The sequence below is a fragment of the Alligator mississippiensis genome, chromosome 8, assembly GCF_030867095.1.
Source record: "Alligator mississippiensis isolate rAllMis1 chromosome 8, rAllMis1, whole genome shotgun sequence".
Lineage (NCBI taxonomy): Eukaryota > Metazoa > Chordata > Crocodylia > Alligatoridae > Alligator > Alligator mississippiensis.
In genome coordinates, this window is record NC_081831.1 from 72,527,339 (window position 1) to 72,542,556 (window position 15,218).

At 46.2% G+C, this 15,218-nt stretch overlaps 2 protein-coding genes across 6 annotated transcripts; one reads left to right on the plus strand and one right to left on the minus strand.

Annotated features, from left to right (window-relative positions):
• Nucleotides 1-46: 46 nt before the first annotated feature.
• Nucleotides 47-8,382, plus strand: NKAP (NFKB activating protein). The gene is made up of 9 exons (XM_014607269.3): nt 47-358; nt 1,107-1,187; nt 1,725-1,798; nt 1,984-2,097; nt 3,930-3,975; nt 5,442-5,557; nt 5,738-5,813; nt 6,435-6,584; nt 7,052-8,382. The coding sequence occupies exons 1-9, from the start codon at nt 75-77 to the stop codon at nt 7,224-7,226; spliced, it is 1,116 nt and encodes a 371-aa protein (XP_014462755.3). The 5' UTR covers nt 47-74; the 3' UTR covers nt 7,227-8,382.
• A 396-nt stretch (nt 8,383-8,778) lies between these two features.
• Nucleotides 8,779-14,737, minus strand: AKAP14 (A-kinase anchoring protein 14). Of its 5 annotated transcripts, XR_002090322.2 has the most exons (7): nt 13,910-14,737; nt 12,595-13,037; nt 11,869-11,983; nt 11,689-11,795; nt 10,427-10,671; nt 9,716-9,768; nt 8,779-8,903 (listed from the first exon to the last, which is right to left on the minus strand). XR_002090322.2 is itself a non-coding variant. In XM_019487765.2 (6 exons), the coding sequence occupies exons 2-6, from the start codon at nt 11,978-11,980 to the stop codon at nt 8,819-8,821; spliced, it is 540 nt and encodes a 179-aa protein (XP_019343310.1). In that variant the 5' UTR covers nt 11,981-11,983; nt 12,595-13,730; the 3' UTR covers nt 8,779-8,818. The 5 variants fall into 5 exon arrangements, 3 of the variants coding, with proteins under 3 accessions (XP_019343310.1, XP_019343312.1, XP_019343311.1); XR_002090321.2 differs by lacking the exon at nt 13,910-14,737 and having other exon boundaries at nt 12,595-13,718; XM_019487765.2 differs by lacking the exon at nt 13,910-14,737 and having other exon boundaries at nt 10,427-10,609; nt 12,595-13,730.
• Nucleotides 14,738-15,218: the final 481 nt, after the last annotated feature.

Here is a 15,218-nt window from a genome sequence, read left to right on the forward strand (position 1 = left end):
GGTCCAAACCGGAAGTGGGCCTGCCGGACGGGTTTGCTGGTGCGCCACCCGGAAGTGCGCCCCGGGCGGCCGCCATGGCCCCGGCGTCGCGGTCCCGCAGCCCCGCCGCGTCCCCAGGTTCCCGGCGCCGGAGCAGCCACGGCCGCGGCTCCTCGCCCAGCCCCTCTCCGCCCCGCCACAGCCACGGCCACGGCCACGGCCGCCGCTCCCGCGAGGCTTCCAAGGCCCCCAGCCGCCGACAGGGCCGCAGCCGCAGCCGCTCCCGGCCCCCGGCCTCGGCTCACCACGGCCACCACCACGGCGGGAAGCTGTGGCCCGAGGACTACGAGAAGGAGAAGGAGGAGCTGCTGCGGCAGAGGCGAGCGCGGGCCCCGTCCCCTCCCCCGCCCGCCTTAAAAAGGGAGCCCCTGGGGAGGGAGGCTGCACACAGGAGCCCTCCAGGGACGTCACCCCATTAAAGCGAGTGTCCCGGGGGCGGGGGGACAAGGGAACGGTTTCCTTGAGCAGCGCGTGCCAGAGAGGAGCCCGCAGAGGTGACGAGCGCACGAACGTGCAGCCAGTCTCGGCTTGTCCTCCCCGGGGCCGCGCTCCTGGTCTCGCAAGGCGCAAAGCTTTCTTGGGGACCCACGCGCGTGATAAAGCCACTTCTGCGATTTGTTTTGCACTGGATTTGTTTTGCGTTGTAATAAATAGCGTGTCTGAAATGACTCATTTGGACGATTGCTCCAAATTCCTGAACGGAGCTGTTGTGGTGTGACCAAAACGCCCGGTTTATTAGGCTGCACAAAAAAACGGGCGTGTGCCTCCTTCTAGGTCTGCCTTGGTTTTCAAGACAGATCGGCCTGTTTTTGTACTGAAGACAGACCGACCCCTTTGAGGACTGAGCAAAACAAAATTCAGTTGAGTCCTGTTCTTAGATGTAGTGTTTGGCTGTGGAATTAAAAAACAACGTGAAGTGTTTCCATTGAAGAAAGGGTGTCCCCTCATCATGTCTGGCCTGGGAGATTAGAAATGCTAGCATGCAGAGATACAAACAACTCCGCTTTTGAATGTACATTTGGGAAGAATAGTACGTGGGAATTTAATGCTGATGTGGATCTTCACAGGAGACTAAATGAGAGAGAGAGAATTGGAGAACTGGGAGCACCTGAAATCTGGGGGCTTTCACCAAAGGTTCCTGACCCAGAGTAAGTAACATTGTCTTGTGGTTGCTCCCCCTTCTTTCTAGGACCCTTGTGTGTAGTAGTGTCCCCAAATAAAGCTATTAATAATTTAATTACTTCAGTATATTTATAATTTCTATTGTGTATCTTATGTCAAGCTAGAATAAAACTTTACTTACTATGTCAGTTAAAAACATTTAAGTATTTAGTTGACCTAATTCTACTCACTTTGGTTTTCTGTTTGTTTTGCTTTTTTAAGGAAGTCCCGTTACACACATCAAAAGATCACTAGACTGATATGATCAGTTCATGATATTTCATATAATCCCGAAACACCCCTTGGAGAAGACGCTCATATGTTGTCAGTCAGATTAGGATTCTTTAGTAGTGTTTTTCTGAAAGTGACTTGTATATTTTAAATTGGCTGCTTAATGGTTTAATTCATGACTGACTCTGACTCAGTCTCTGAATCTATACACATTTGGTCATGTGCTTGCTTTTGGATAATTATATGATCTTTGCTTTAGATCATAATAAGTTAAACTCTTTGTTTCTTCTCAGTTCTGATGAGCATACTCCAGTGGAAGATGAGGAGGCAAAATCTAAAAGCAGCTCTTCAGATTCCAGCTCAGAAGGTATTTAATTTTTACTGTCAAAATAGTTTACATATTAATAGAACTTCTCAGGCTAGTGCCTGATCGTGTTATTTGCAGAGAAGTTCATTGACTTCTTGTAGATTCGGAAGCAAGCATGATACCAAGATCAAGAAGGATTTATGAAGCTAGACTGTGCTCATCTGGTTTGTAACGCTCTCTTTCAGAAGAGAAAAAGAAGAAGAAGAAAAAGAAAAAGAAGAAAAAATCATCAAAAAGGAAACGCAAAAAGCATTCTGAGGACAGTGACAGCGAGTCCGACTCTGAGCTGAACTCCAGTGGTAAGAAAACAGCTTCTCTTGGTGTGTATCATCTGAAACCTTCTCCTGTATGTTTGCAGTCATGGTCAGTAATGCGCCTGCTTTTTGTTTGGTATCTTCCTGATGTCCTGAGGTTTTGTTTCAGTTGCTTAATCCGTGTTGTGAAGAATAACCTGTAGGAGATTTTGGTAATTGTGTCCATGTCTGCTTTCAACCTTAACTACTTCGTGTTCTGTTTAAGAATCAAGTGTAACATTTTCCTAGTCCCTCTTCCTCTTCTGATTTCCTTACTGCCTCTTACATGTGGAAAAGCCTGTTTTTGCACTAAGCGATCACTCAAATCTTTCCTTAATACACCTGTAATATAGAGTCTTTCAACTTATTACAGCAGTCTCCTAGCGCAGAAGGATCATAGCTCCAGCTTCAATGCATGAGGTTTGGCCATCAGGGAATGATACCCTGGCTGTAATGTAGGCCATTAATTTTCAGGTCAAGTGTGGTAGGAACTGGAGCAGACTGTGTGATACTACATGTACCTGCTTAAGCATTATTTCTAGGGGTGCCCCGATAAAGATTTTTTGGTCAATACCAATGGCTGATTATTAACTAGCCCTATTGGCCAATACTGATCCGATAGCCAATGCACAGCCCAGCAGCTTGAAGAGCAGTGTCCGGCTGGTAAGTCTGTGGGGAGGAAGGTGTCTGTGGGAAGGAAGGGATGTGGAGGGGCCAGATTGAGGCTGCCACAGTGAAGGAGGGAATGGGGCTGGAACAGGGGCAGGTGCTGTGTAGCCAGGGTAGGGCAAAGCCACAGGCCGGGGGTGCAGGGTGGGGAGAGAGGGGGTGGTTCTCACTACTGTGCACACCCCTGGGGGAGGTATGTGCTCCCCAGATTTGTGCATGGGGTGAGGGTGAGCTGCCCGTTGCAGACTTGGGGTCAGGGGATGCATCAGGCTCTTCCCGGCAGAGGGGTTGGGCTGGGGCTGCACTTGGGGTGGTGCTGGGAGGTTGGCTGCGGTGAATTTTGGGGTGGCTGTAGCCTACCCTGTAGTGCTGCTACAGGGCACCCACCCCACCTGCGCCCAGTCCTGACCCAACCCCGCATCAGGAAGAGGTTGTGCAGCCCCTGGCCCCAACATGCAGCGGGCAGTCCACCCTCACCCTAAGCACAAATCCAGGAGCACATATCCCCATGCCTGTCCTGGAGTTGTGCACAGCAGCAGGGAGCCACCCCTCAGACGAACCTCCCATGGCTCCATCCCACACCACCTTCCACCCCAGTTGGGCCATGCTTGCCCCGACCCCGCTCCCTCCCTCACAATGGGGGCCTCAATTTGCCCTCCCCTCCCCCATACCTCTTCCCCCCCACACCCCACAGACTTACCAGCCAGATGCTGCTCTGCAAGCTGCAGGGCTGCATTCCTGGCTGTGTGCAAGCTGCGACTCCACACGCATGTGACATTTATCAGTGACATTATCGGCTAAACAGGCCAAAAAAAGCCAACTGCCAATAATGTAAATTTTCCTTTTATCAGTGCTAATGCAATATGGACCGATATATTGGTGCATCTCTAATTATTTCAGTCAGGTGACTGCAGTAAATGGCCAGGGAGGTGACTCCCTGTTTTAGTGCCTAGTGCTGATCTCCAAGTGCTTTTGAGGTGCAGTGCACTGAGGGAATCCAGGGAGCAGTTCTGTTTTCATCTCGTGCTTGGCCACTTTGGAGATTTGCTCAGTGCTGTGTACCTTGTAGTCTCTTAACTGAGCTTTGTAGAGGGGAATTTATTTCTTCCAAGTCTCAGCACACATTATATTAATACAGTACTTTATGATCTTCTGATTTCTTTTTTCAGATGAAGATAAAAAGAAAACCAAGAAGAAGAAAAAGAAGCACAGAAAGTAAGGGACATCTCTACCATGTTGCATTGAAAGTGCTGCAGTTTTGATTCCTTTAGGGGGCAGCACCAAAGCTTCCACCTCTGTTTCTCATATTAATAGCAGCCTAAGTGCATGTTTCAGCTTTAAACATGCTGAATCTTAGTTAGCAAAGGACCCTAATCCAGACCTACTTGGAAGAGCTGCCTCCCCAAAATGGGGTTATGTTACTTGTGATATCACGTGTTGGATCAGGGTGTTCTGGGGCTTATTTAACAGTTAAATACCAAAAAGTGGGAATTCAGGTTTATTCCCTTGGTGTTAAAAAAACAACAACAGATTGCTTCAATCTCGTCTTCTAGCCCTTTTCTGCCTCCCCAGTAGGCCTGTTAAGGAGCATAGAATCATAGAAAATTAGGCGCGGAAGGGACTTTGGGTCATTTAGTCCAACCCCCTGCTCAAAGCAGGACCATCCCCAAGTAGATCATCCCAGCCAAGGCTCTTTCTAGTTGGCTTTTAAAAACCTCCAAGGATGGACGATTCAGTAACTGCTCTGGGTAGCCTGTTCCTGTGCTTTACTACCCTCCTAATGGGAACGTTTTTTCTAATATCTTACCTCAACTCCCCTTGCTGCAACTTGAGACCGTTGTTCTGTTATCTGCCACCACTAAGAACAGTCCATCCTCTTCTGAGCTCCATCGTCTTTCGAGCCCCCTCCCCTTCAGGTAGTTGAAGGCTGTTGTTAGATCCCAGTTCCCTCAGCCTTTCTTCAGAAGTCATGACCCCCAGCCCACTCACCATTTTTTTGCCCTCCGCTGGATTCTCTCCAATTTGTCCACATCCTTTCTATAATGGGGGGCCCAAAACTGGACACGGTACTCCAGGTGTGGCCTCACCAGTGCCAAATAGAGGGAAATAATCACTTTCCTTGATCTGCTGGCAACACTCCTACTAATGCAGCCCAGTATGTCATTAGCCTTTTGGGCAACAAGGGCACACTGTTGGCTCATATCCAGTTTAATGTCCACTGTAACCCCCAGGTTATTTTCTGCAGAGCTGCTGCTTAGCCAGTCAGCTCCCAGCCAGTACTGGTGCACGGGATTGTTCTCCCTGAAGTGCAGGACTGTTTGCTTCTCTTTATTGATCCTCATGAGATTTCTTTTGGTCCAATTCTGCAATTTGTTGAGGTCTCTCTGAATCTTAGCCCTACCCTCCAGCATATCTACTACTTTCCCAGGCATAGGGTCTGCAAACTTGCTGAGGGTGTATCTCATCTTCCAAGTCATTGATGAAGATATTAAACAAGACCGGCCCCAAGACCAACCACTGGGGCACTCCGTTTGATACTGGCTGCCAGCTAGACATTGAGCCATTGATTTCTACACTTTGAGCCCAGTTATAAAAGCAGGCCCTGCTGGGATATGAGCCCAATGTCTCCTGTGTACCAGAAAAGTGCTTTAACCAACTAAGCATCTCTAACTTTGTAATAGGAAAAAGTCAAAGAAGAAGAAGAATAAGAGAAGTCGTAAGGAATCTAGTGATTCCAGCAGTGAAGATTCGGAGGATGAAGCGCTTCAAGGGGAAGATCTCTGGATTGAGAGATCAAGTAGGTTCCTTCAGTTCAAAACTCCTGGGTATTCTTTTCAGTAACATGGCTTATATATTGACACTATATATTGACACTGTATATATTATTGACACTAACTGACATGATTTTTTTTGTCCTGTATTTTCAGAAAAATGAAGAGTTCCAATAGTAATCTTCCTCATTGTTTGTGTATTGCAGAAAATACAGAAGCTGACAGTTTGATTGGGCCAGAAGCTCCAAAATCGCATGCCTCACAAGATGACAGGCCTTTGAAGTAAGCAATCGTGTGCAACTTACACAAACAGATCATGTCAACTAAATTAGCACAAAAGTTGCCTTTCCACCTTTTACCTGGTTTCACTATGCTAAAAAATGTCTTCCTGCGCTTGTTTTAGTTGTTACTGAGCTGTCATATACTGTTACAAGATGGTAAACACTGCTGTGAGGCAAAGGAATGCTTTTACAGAGACTTTAATTTCAAAGCTGGGCTGATTCTTTTATTCCAGAATCACTAAGAACACTCTGCTCTTCTGTTGCAACACAAGTAACAAATGTTAAATTTTGCAACAAAGTAACTATGTACCAGTATCTCTTTTTCTCCTAGTCCCTGAAATGTGGTGACTGCATCCTGGCTTACCATTAAAGCGCATTCCCTATTGTTGCTATTACTTAGATTTCTATCCCCTTCTATACAGACGGGCTTAAAATCAGATTTGGTGAGCAGGTAGCTCTTATTAGGGGAAATTGCTATAATTAACAAACCAGAAAGCAAGAAATACTGGGAAAGTAATGAGAGGACTGGTCATGGTGTGTAGAGAAAAGAGCACTCTTTTTGTTTTTAACTCTTGTGCTGTCCCTGAGTTGGCACTGATGAAATTCTTTTCCTCTCTTTAAGTTATGGCCATGCTTTGCTGCCTGGTGAGGGTGCAGCTATGGCAGAGTACGTAAAGGCTGGAAAACGCATCCCCCGAAGAGGTGAAATTGGCTTGACCAGTGAAGAAATTGCATCGTTTGAGAGTTCTGGCTATGTAATGAGCGGTAGCAGGTAGGTTTCTCAATGTGTGAGGTTGCCTGTAGCTTGAGGAAACCAAGGCCTTGTGCCTTTTTGCCATGCAGTGGGTGGGGAATGGGATTCTAAACTAAGAGGGAACATCTCCCAAATCAGTTGAAAGAAGAAGAAAAGTTGCAGCTTGTGAGCACTGTGCGAGCATGAAAGTTAAACTCCCTCTCACTGCAAATCTAGTTACGTATTGCTGGTGACCTACAAGAAGTCAGTGATAGGTGTGGTTTTTTTTTTTCCAGACGGGAAAATACTTTGCAACCCTCCCTCCCTTGATTTTCTTACACTTGCAAATGAGCATGTTGCATCATTGTACGTCTGATGTTTAGACCTTGGGGGAGGGTCAGCGTGGGCCTTCCTGACAGCTTAGTACAGGTTGATATGTTGGCTTTGCACCAGGTGGTAGGGAAATGTTCTGTGACAGATGAGAGATGCAATGTTCTTGTCCTCAGGCATCGGCGAATGGAGGCCGTGCGTCTGCGTAAAGAGAACCAGATCTACAGTGCGGATGAAAAGAGAGCTCTGGCATCTTTCAACCAGGAGGAGAGGCGGAAGCGAGAGAACAAGATCCTGGCAAGCTTCCGGGAAATGGTCTACAGAAAAACTAAGGGCAAAGAAGACAAATAGATATCCTTGTGGGTGGGCAGCACTGATTGCAGTACACAGCAGCTAACCTGCTCCTGCGATTTGCAAGGAGCTGTCCAGTGGTATAGTGCCTTCTGTCTGACCTTCCGGCCCTCTGGAATAGATTGCTTGTATCGAGGAAGCACAATTACTCATGGGTAGTTTGCCTGAACAGTTCATTCCCCAGCTGCAGGGAACTGCCGTAAGCAGCAGTACAGAATCTTGGGTAATGAAAACGAGCAGCACAAAGGGAAGGTTTGTGATCATAGTGATGGAAATGTGCTGTATTAGAGAGTGAATCGGACACAGCAGGCTGGCACCATCTGCCACAAGAGGGACGGGTCACCTGCTGGTGATATGGATAAATGCCATTTCCCATTTATTTTGACCAATGACTATAGACTTGTCCATCATAAACTGGCTACTTGTAGTAGCAAAACCTAGGGAATTCCTGAGCTTCTGTTTAGGAGCTAAGTTTATTGATTTATTACATATTTCTCCCAGGTTCTTTAAATATCTGCTTTCGTTTATTTATCTTTCTCAGAACCAAACACTTGGATTGTTTGTACAGCTACACTTGTATATAGAAATTTGTAATTAAATACGGATCGGCTTCCATTACTTGCAGATAATTCTGTTGCAATCGCTATGCTGTCAAAGTAGTAATGTTGAGGGTTACTACTGACCTAGAACCTGCAAAAGCCTGGGGGCCAACTAGCTGGCCTCCTTTTGGGGTATGCTGTACATTGATCTCACTGCAATAGTAGAGCTGGTGGAAGCCCTGGACATACAGAGGCAGGAACTGCAGATGCCTCTTTCCATTCTGAATTTCTTGGTTCTTGGAGACATTCCAGAACTAACCCTTCACCTTACTTTAATCTGGGACCTTGACTTCCTTTGTCTGAGCAATATTACATTGTTTTTAAGATCTGTGTTGGAAGGCTTCTTCCAGATAATGCTTATTCAGTGTAACCTTACTGAGTCATCATCAGGCATGTATTTGAGAATAGCACTCTCTTTATATGCTTTAACTTACGCTTCCTGAATTTTTTTTTTTTTTATTAAAGCATTTTCCTGAGGCTTTTTTAAATCCCTGGGTTTGGTGTGCTTGTGGTGGAAATAATTTATATGTTTCTATAAACACCTACAAAAAATCCCACTACCACTTTCACTGGTGTCTTTGTAACCCTTGTTTAATCAAACACTCAACTGAATATAGCTGTTTTCCTCCCTGTCAGCTCGGCAGGCCTCAGCTCAGTGACTGAAGTCAAGGCAGCTCTATGTGAGTTCAAGGGTCTTTCAGGCAGAGAGAGTTGGAAGGTCAGGGCCTTCAGGTAATTAGTCAGCTTCGCCTGAAGTTAACACCTTTTCACTGTGCTTATGAATGTATTAGTCATGTGTAAGATATAAACTACTGTTAAGAAGGAAAGGTCACTGTCCATCCTGTCACCGTCACCCCCCCCCAGCACCTCCTCTGTCACACACACACTCTCTCTCTCTCTCTCTCATAGTGTGCCTGTTCTGTCTTTAACAAAACACTGCCAAGCCTTGAGCATCCTGGAAGAGTGGATTTTTAATCTGCAGTATACACTTGTTTAGAAGGTTATGCTCTCCATGAGGATCATTTTGCTTTCAATTATATCCTTGAGCCACTTTTCCCTAAAGCGACACCGTCCTGGTCTAGGGCAGAAAAGGTAGGACAGGTGTTAAGAACAAAGGTCACAATTAGGTGAAGACAAAGTTCAGGAGCTATGAGTGGCCTTTGAATGCAGGTTGGTTTTTCTCTTGGTAGCACATAACTTTCTTTTCATAAAGCCAGCATTAATCTATGTGATTGGTGGAAGTGGCTGTGCCATGGAGTCTATCAGTGCTAATTAGCATGAGTTAGGCTGGCTAGAAGTGACTAACAAGATTTTACCCCAATTTCCTTAAGTTAGAAGGACACGGGTTTTTCAGGAGTTGCGCTAGTCAACAGCAGCCTTTTCTGCTGCCTAGGAAGCGCTGTCCTGAAATATGCTGCTCTTAAAATCCCTATTGAGACTGATAAGGGGAAGCTACATCAATGTGCTCCAATGCAGCAGCTCACACCACAGCCTACACACACAAGAGATCAGGTTCTCAGCCCTACTTTGCTCCCATCATGCCAGGGAGAATAAAAAGGGCCTGAAACCCTTTGAAGGGCAGGGAGGGTAGTCAGTAGATACAGGTCAACCAGAATAACTTCACACCATCATCACCACTCAGTCTTGGGTGGAGCAAGGGCAGTAAGGGCATAGCCCTGATGGGACTATTGCCAACTGGTATAATGTAGAGTAGCCAACCAGTGCTGGAGCTAAGACCGAGCCAGACAGAATTAGCAAACTAACTGACTCCTGGTAGTGGCCGTCACCAGTATACCGTTTCTAATGCAGTCAGGATAGCTGAAATCAGCTGTGTTCTAAGCACATCTTAAATAGTTTCATTGCTTAAAAAACCTGTAGAATAAAATATACCTGTGAATCAGCCTATTGGATTCCAAGATGAAGAACACCTCAATGGGCAAGGTCTGCAATAGATGAAAGGACAGTTTTCACATTTGCTATAGCACAATTTCAAAGTAGGCATTTAATTCAACCAAAAAATTCCACTATTTTGGAATGCTCTGCATAGCGGGACAGCAATCTACCGTTATATAATTTGATAGGAATTAGAATAAGTGTCTGCTTTCAGTTCTAACCCTCCATAGAGATTACGACTCAGACATTGGAGTAGATCATTGCTACTGTGTTACGGAATGCGAAACTTTCAGAAACTGGAAACACTCTGGATTGGACCTAACCAAAAGGGCAGACATTAAAAAAAGAGTCAAATGTATACCTGGAAACTTTATTTCTTTGGATTTGCAGCCATGTGATTATCTCCTCCCCCTCATGTTAAAGAATGCATATGGGTGGATAGTATAACATCAGTTAGAAGATATCAGTAGCAGACACTAAGACTGAGGGTTAGGGGGAGCAAAAGGTCATTAGCAGAGGGAGAGATTCAAGCCATAATCTTGTCTGGAAAGGACATTGAAATAGTGAAGTTCAGAATGGCGCAGGCTAATTTCCAATGTGAACTCTTGCAGAGTAATCATTTAAACTATGGCTTTCTCTCATTCCACAGAGCAAGGGAAATTAGATTTCTACTGCTACATTCTCAAAGGGTGGTTGAGTGTTACTTACAGGAGGTTTAATGTTGGAGATCTCTACAATGAAGTAGATGCATGCAGTCGCTTGAGGGATGGGCTTCCTGCATGTCGGGATGCTCCAACGGACCCGGTAATGGTACCTCTTGCTGTACTTCAGTTGTTCTTCCTTGAGGAAATCTGACCAGTGAAGCCAGCTTTCATGGAACTCCCAGGTCTGCTGAACACACACCACACTGTAAGAGATCCCCTCTCGCTGGGACAGCTGACTTAAGGGAAGTGCTAAAAAGAGATCAAGTCACTTTTGTTTAACACTTAACCAAATCATGAATGAGAAGGCACAAGGAAGTTAAAGGGCAATTTGGACTTTAATATCTTATTTCACAAGATACACCCAGAGATTTCAGACAGGAATCCATAGTGTCAAAGCAACCCAGCCCTGTTGTGGGCTTTCTGAGTTCCTTGCAACAGTAGGATTGCTCTGGTATTTTTCCATAGTCTAAAATGGAGTGAAAGCTGAGAGCTGATGCATTCTGAGCAGGGCCTCAAGTCTCAAAATGTTGAGAACTGCTGGTCATAGCAGTGGTCTGACTGCCCACAGAAGCTGGTGTGCAGTGAAGTAGGCTGTGAATTTACAGTGCCCTACCTCCCTTTGTGGGTGCTGTCTAGTACATACTGAAATAATCTGGGTGCAATCAGTTTGAAGGAAACTACTAAACCCTTGCTGTACACTTGGTGTCCATAATGCAGAGTAGCTGCAACAGTGGGATTTCACACCTGAGCTTGGGGCACATCTCTAAGCCCCAAGCTGCTAACCCCAGGACTTTGGGATTAGCTGGTAGAAGCAACCAGCATGTGGAAGACACCCAGGAGTGGAACAAGAAAGGACACATGAGCCAAGAGGAAAGGGTTCCATTGAGTAGAGCACTGAAGTTGGGAAAAGGGTGGAAAAGAAGCCCTTCAGAAGCTCTGGAAGGGCTTTGGGAGCTGTCTGGAAACAGAACTGACTCCAGATGAGCTAACTTTCAGCCTGAAGCAGGTTTTCCAAGCTTGTATGCTGTTAGGCTGTGGCAACTGAGAGTCAAGCTGAGAAGCTGAAACCCCTCCAATGCACAAACTGTAAGGATCAACTGCTTCACAGACGCAAGGGCCCTGGGTCTGCATTTGGGGTGTCTCTGTTATCCAGAGCAGTTGCTTCAGAAATAAATTATACATGAACTATTGAGAGCAGGCCCTGAGGGTGCAGTCAGCCTCTTTACCTGGTAATGAAGTCAAATACTGACTGGCTCTGACACTTACAGATATGTACTCCTCAATCTGCTGCCTTCCCCTCTCCACTGTAAAGTCCTTGCATGCGATCCACTGAATGTTTCCAATGACGTAATCAGCTTCTGAAAACAGACCACCTGCTGGTTAATCTAGCTGATGTGCCTGTGACAGGGCAAGGTTTCCTAGGCAGCAAATGCAGTATTTGAATACCTCTCTCTTTTTTTTGCAAAGCTTCAAGTTGCTCTTTCACGCCCTTGATGACAGTTTCGATTAAACTCTGTGCTTTCTCTCTGATGGCTTCATCTTCCTCTTCCATGTCCATGATCTGGAGCATTAGAAAGAGAAAGACTCAAACTCACTAAGAGCAGTCTTGTACACAAGACTGTGATAGATTTGGACTCGTTATAACCCTCATCCATCACAACAGACCTTCAGATGATCCAGAAAGTGGCTGCTATAATCGGCCAATCCCACACCATTCTTTGATCTCGTTTTCTGTACACAGCCAGGTCTAGTCCTAGAAACACCCCCCACCTTGCCACACACACTCCCTGCCACCATTAGAAAGCCACTTCTGTTCTCATATCTAACTGTTTTATTGCATTTGGGGAGAAGGGGAATCTGTCTTCTGCTGTAATATGCAAAGAGCAATTTGGAAGGTTTGGCTGGCAGGGAGGGAGGGCTGGGGCATTCCCAGCAAGTGGTGTTAGCTGTGCCATGTCTGTGTCAGGTCCCTGGCGGAAAGGATGCCAGGGTCCTCATGCCTACCAGTCTCTCTCTTGCATAGCATCAGATATCAACTTCCACATCTATGAGCCACTGTCTCTTATGACGGCTCCATGTCCGGATTCCGTCTGGGCATTTGTAAAGGTTGCAGCTTTCAATGAAGTGCTGTGCAGTTTGTTGGGCACCGCATTCGCACAGGGGCTGTCCTACCTGTCTCAGTGCACTTGAGTTCTTTCCTCAGTGCTGGGAGCTGCTCTCTCCCTCAGGCTGCAGATTCCCAGGGCTGCTACCTCACAGAGTTCCCTAAAAGAGTGTTTGCACATAGCGGTCACCCAGGCAACAGTGACACCAGCCAATAGAAAAGTAGAGTCAATGTCCAGGCATTCCATTGTGTTTCAAAAAGGAAAGAACCAGAACAACGTTTGCTCCGAGGTTGGCTTTTCGGTGCCTGCATCATGGGCATGCAGGTACGCACTGTGACGTGTGGAAGCCCCACTCTTGCTCCCACTGAAGATGTTTGCAAAACTCCCACTGAGCTGGGGCAGGCCCTTGGCATGGAGGTCCTTGGAGTGAACAGACTTCCTCTAGAGCTACGCGGCACCAAGCACTCACCAAGCATCCCAAGCACCACCTTTCCTTGTAGAGGAGTCCCCCTAGGGAGGAGAGGGACAGCATTAGCAGGGAGACATGCTGCAGGATGCAGCAGGCTTCTGCCACTCCGAACTTCTGTGCTTGTGCTTGTGCTTGAGTTGAGAGAGAGCATAGATGCTTCAGTCCCCAAAGAAACAACATACTTGAATTTTCTTTACTCTTAATGCTCTACACTGAAATGATACCTCCTCCCCTGCGAGGTAACACAGAAGAAAAATGTAGTTACCTTGCGTCTGTCACTGACATAATGCCCAACAGGTAGCAAGGTTTTTTGATGCCCTGCATTTCCCTGGCCCCAAAAGCAGTAGTGGCCTTAGGGGAGGGCAAGCCAGGCGACCGGCCAGGGCCCCATGTGTTAGGGGGCCCCAAAATTTTAAACCTAGAATGAACCTAGAATATAGCTCAACATTAACAAACCCTTTCTTTCTTCAACTTATTAAAAACTTTGTTCTTTCTTCAACTTACGAATACTGATTATCAACATAGGTGTAGGAGCAATGGATTGACCATTGACTCCAGTTTATTTTGGTGTGAAAATCTGCCCTCTGTTCATAATATCTCTCTCAATGAAATAGGTTTGTTTTGACTTACGTTCAGAGTGTTGTGTTGATTAAATGTATTAAGTCATATTCTCCACTCCAGTTGTAATAAAAATTAAATACACTGCATATTTGTATTGTCATTATTGTATTAAGATACTTTCATTGCAGTTTCATGGATAGGGCAAAGTACAATTGAAATCGAAAATGTCCGACTTGCTTATATGTTTTCAAAATTAAGCCCCAAGTGACTCTCTTGCCCAGGGCCCCAACAACCCTAAGGCCACCACTACCAAAGGCCTGGGAAAACCTGCATAGGATGAACATTTTCCTACCGCAGCAGATATTGCCGGTTTGTATGTGAATACTTGGGACGCAGCTCTTCAGATGGAGGTGTCATTGTCATCACACAGGAAGTGCTAGAAGCAAAGAGAAAGCAGTGAGGCCCAAAACCAGAGTGTAAGCAGGCGGATGTGCGGGGAGACAGGAACTCAGGCACTGTTCTAGAAGCAAGTAGACAAAGTACATGGAAACAAAGACCATCCCCTGTGGTCTGAGAAAGAGACTGTTCCCTGGAGTCACGAGTAAGATGAATGCAGGACCCTGGGGAAGGCTCAGGTCTGAGAGACAAGAAAATTAAATCAAGGAGAGACACCAGCGAGCAGGCAATTAAACCCTGCTGTGTTCGCAGTACCACCTTCCCTGGAGCCTCACCTCCTGGCCCTTGTTTCATTCATCTCAGCACTTGCTGTTCTCTGCACCAGGCTGCTGTGTTTAATGCTTTGCCAAGATGCTTGTTTGTCTGTGTGGATGAGCTGGGAGCGGAGCAGCGACAACCATTGCTCTTCATTAGGAAATTACATTTGAGAGTCCTGGTAAGGGGCAGAAACCGATCGCTCCTCGCAGACAGGCAATTCCACTTGTCTTGTACTAAATTAACCTAAGTTTGTAGCAAAAGTGGGACCTCTAATTTCTACCAGTGGTAGTAACAGCTGTAGTGAAGACAGGGACCAATGGACTTGGGTTTTGCCCTCCTACCTTCTACGACCCTGCTAAGAGCTACCTAGAATGAAAACCCAACCAGGTGAGCCTGATTTCCCAAAGTCTGATGCTGAGGCATCGTTCTAGAGGTGGTGGCCAGCACTCGCCAGCCGGCTTCCAGGCAGTAAATCTCAAGCACACAATAATAATGGTAATGGTGCAGGGAAGAGAATTTCAGCCCCCTCCAAACATTGATCAGGTGGAGCGGCTGGAACTGGGGGGTCCTCAATGAAGGAGGAAAGGATCTGGAAATGTGTGAACAAGCAACGTGGAAGCAGGCACAAACAGAGCCATACACCAGGGGCTGGGTCAGCGCACGCTGTAAAATGCCTTGAGTGCTCAGGGGTGGACCACATAGGTCCCAAAGAGAGGGACAGGACTGGGAAGAGCCTGCCAGGCAGCTGACACAAGACAAGCCTTGTCCTTCCCGGTGTCTAGTATATCCCTGGCAGTCACCAGACATTTTTTTTTTTAATCATTTTATTAGAAAACAGACCATAGCAGACAGTCCAGAAATGACCTCAACAGAGGCCTCACAGAAGATAGTACAACATAACATTTCAAAGAATGACATAATACACACATGGTAATTGATATCCTATT

Bases quoted from the DNA above. Each gene is read 5' to 3' on its own strand.
- AKAP14 (XM_019487765.2), bottom strand. From the start codon at position 11,980: ATGGACATGGAAGAGGAAGATGAAGCCATCAGAGAGAAAGCACAGAGT. The intron at 9,769-10,426 runs GTAAGTAACACT...CATCTATTGCAG, and splicing joins TCTCCAACATTAAACCTCCT to ACCTTGCCCATTGAGGTGTT. The intron at 8,904-9,715 runs GTATATTTTATT...TTTCTGCCCTAG, and splicing joins TCCAATAGGCTGATTCACAG to ACCAGGACGGTGTCGCTTTA.
- NKAP (XM_014607269.3), top strand. From the start codon at position 75: ATGGCCCCGGCGTCGCGGTCCCGCAGCCCCGCCGCGTCCCCAGGTTCC. The intron at 1,799-1,983 runs GTATTTAATTTT...GCTCTCTTTCAG, and splicing joins TTCAGATTCCAGCTCAGAAG to AAGAGAAAAAGAAGAAGAAG. The intron at 6,585-7,051 runs GTAGGTTTCTCA...TCTTGTCCTCAG, and splicing joins TATGTAATGAGCGGTAGCAG to GCATCGGCGAATGGAGGCCG.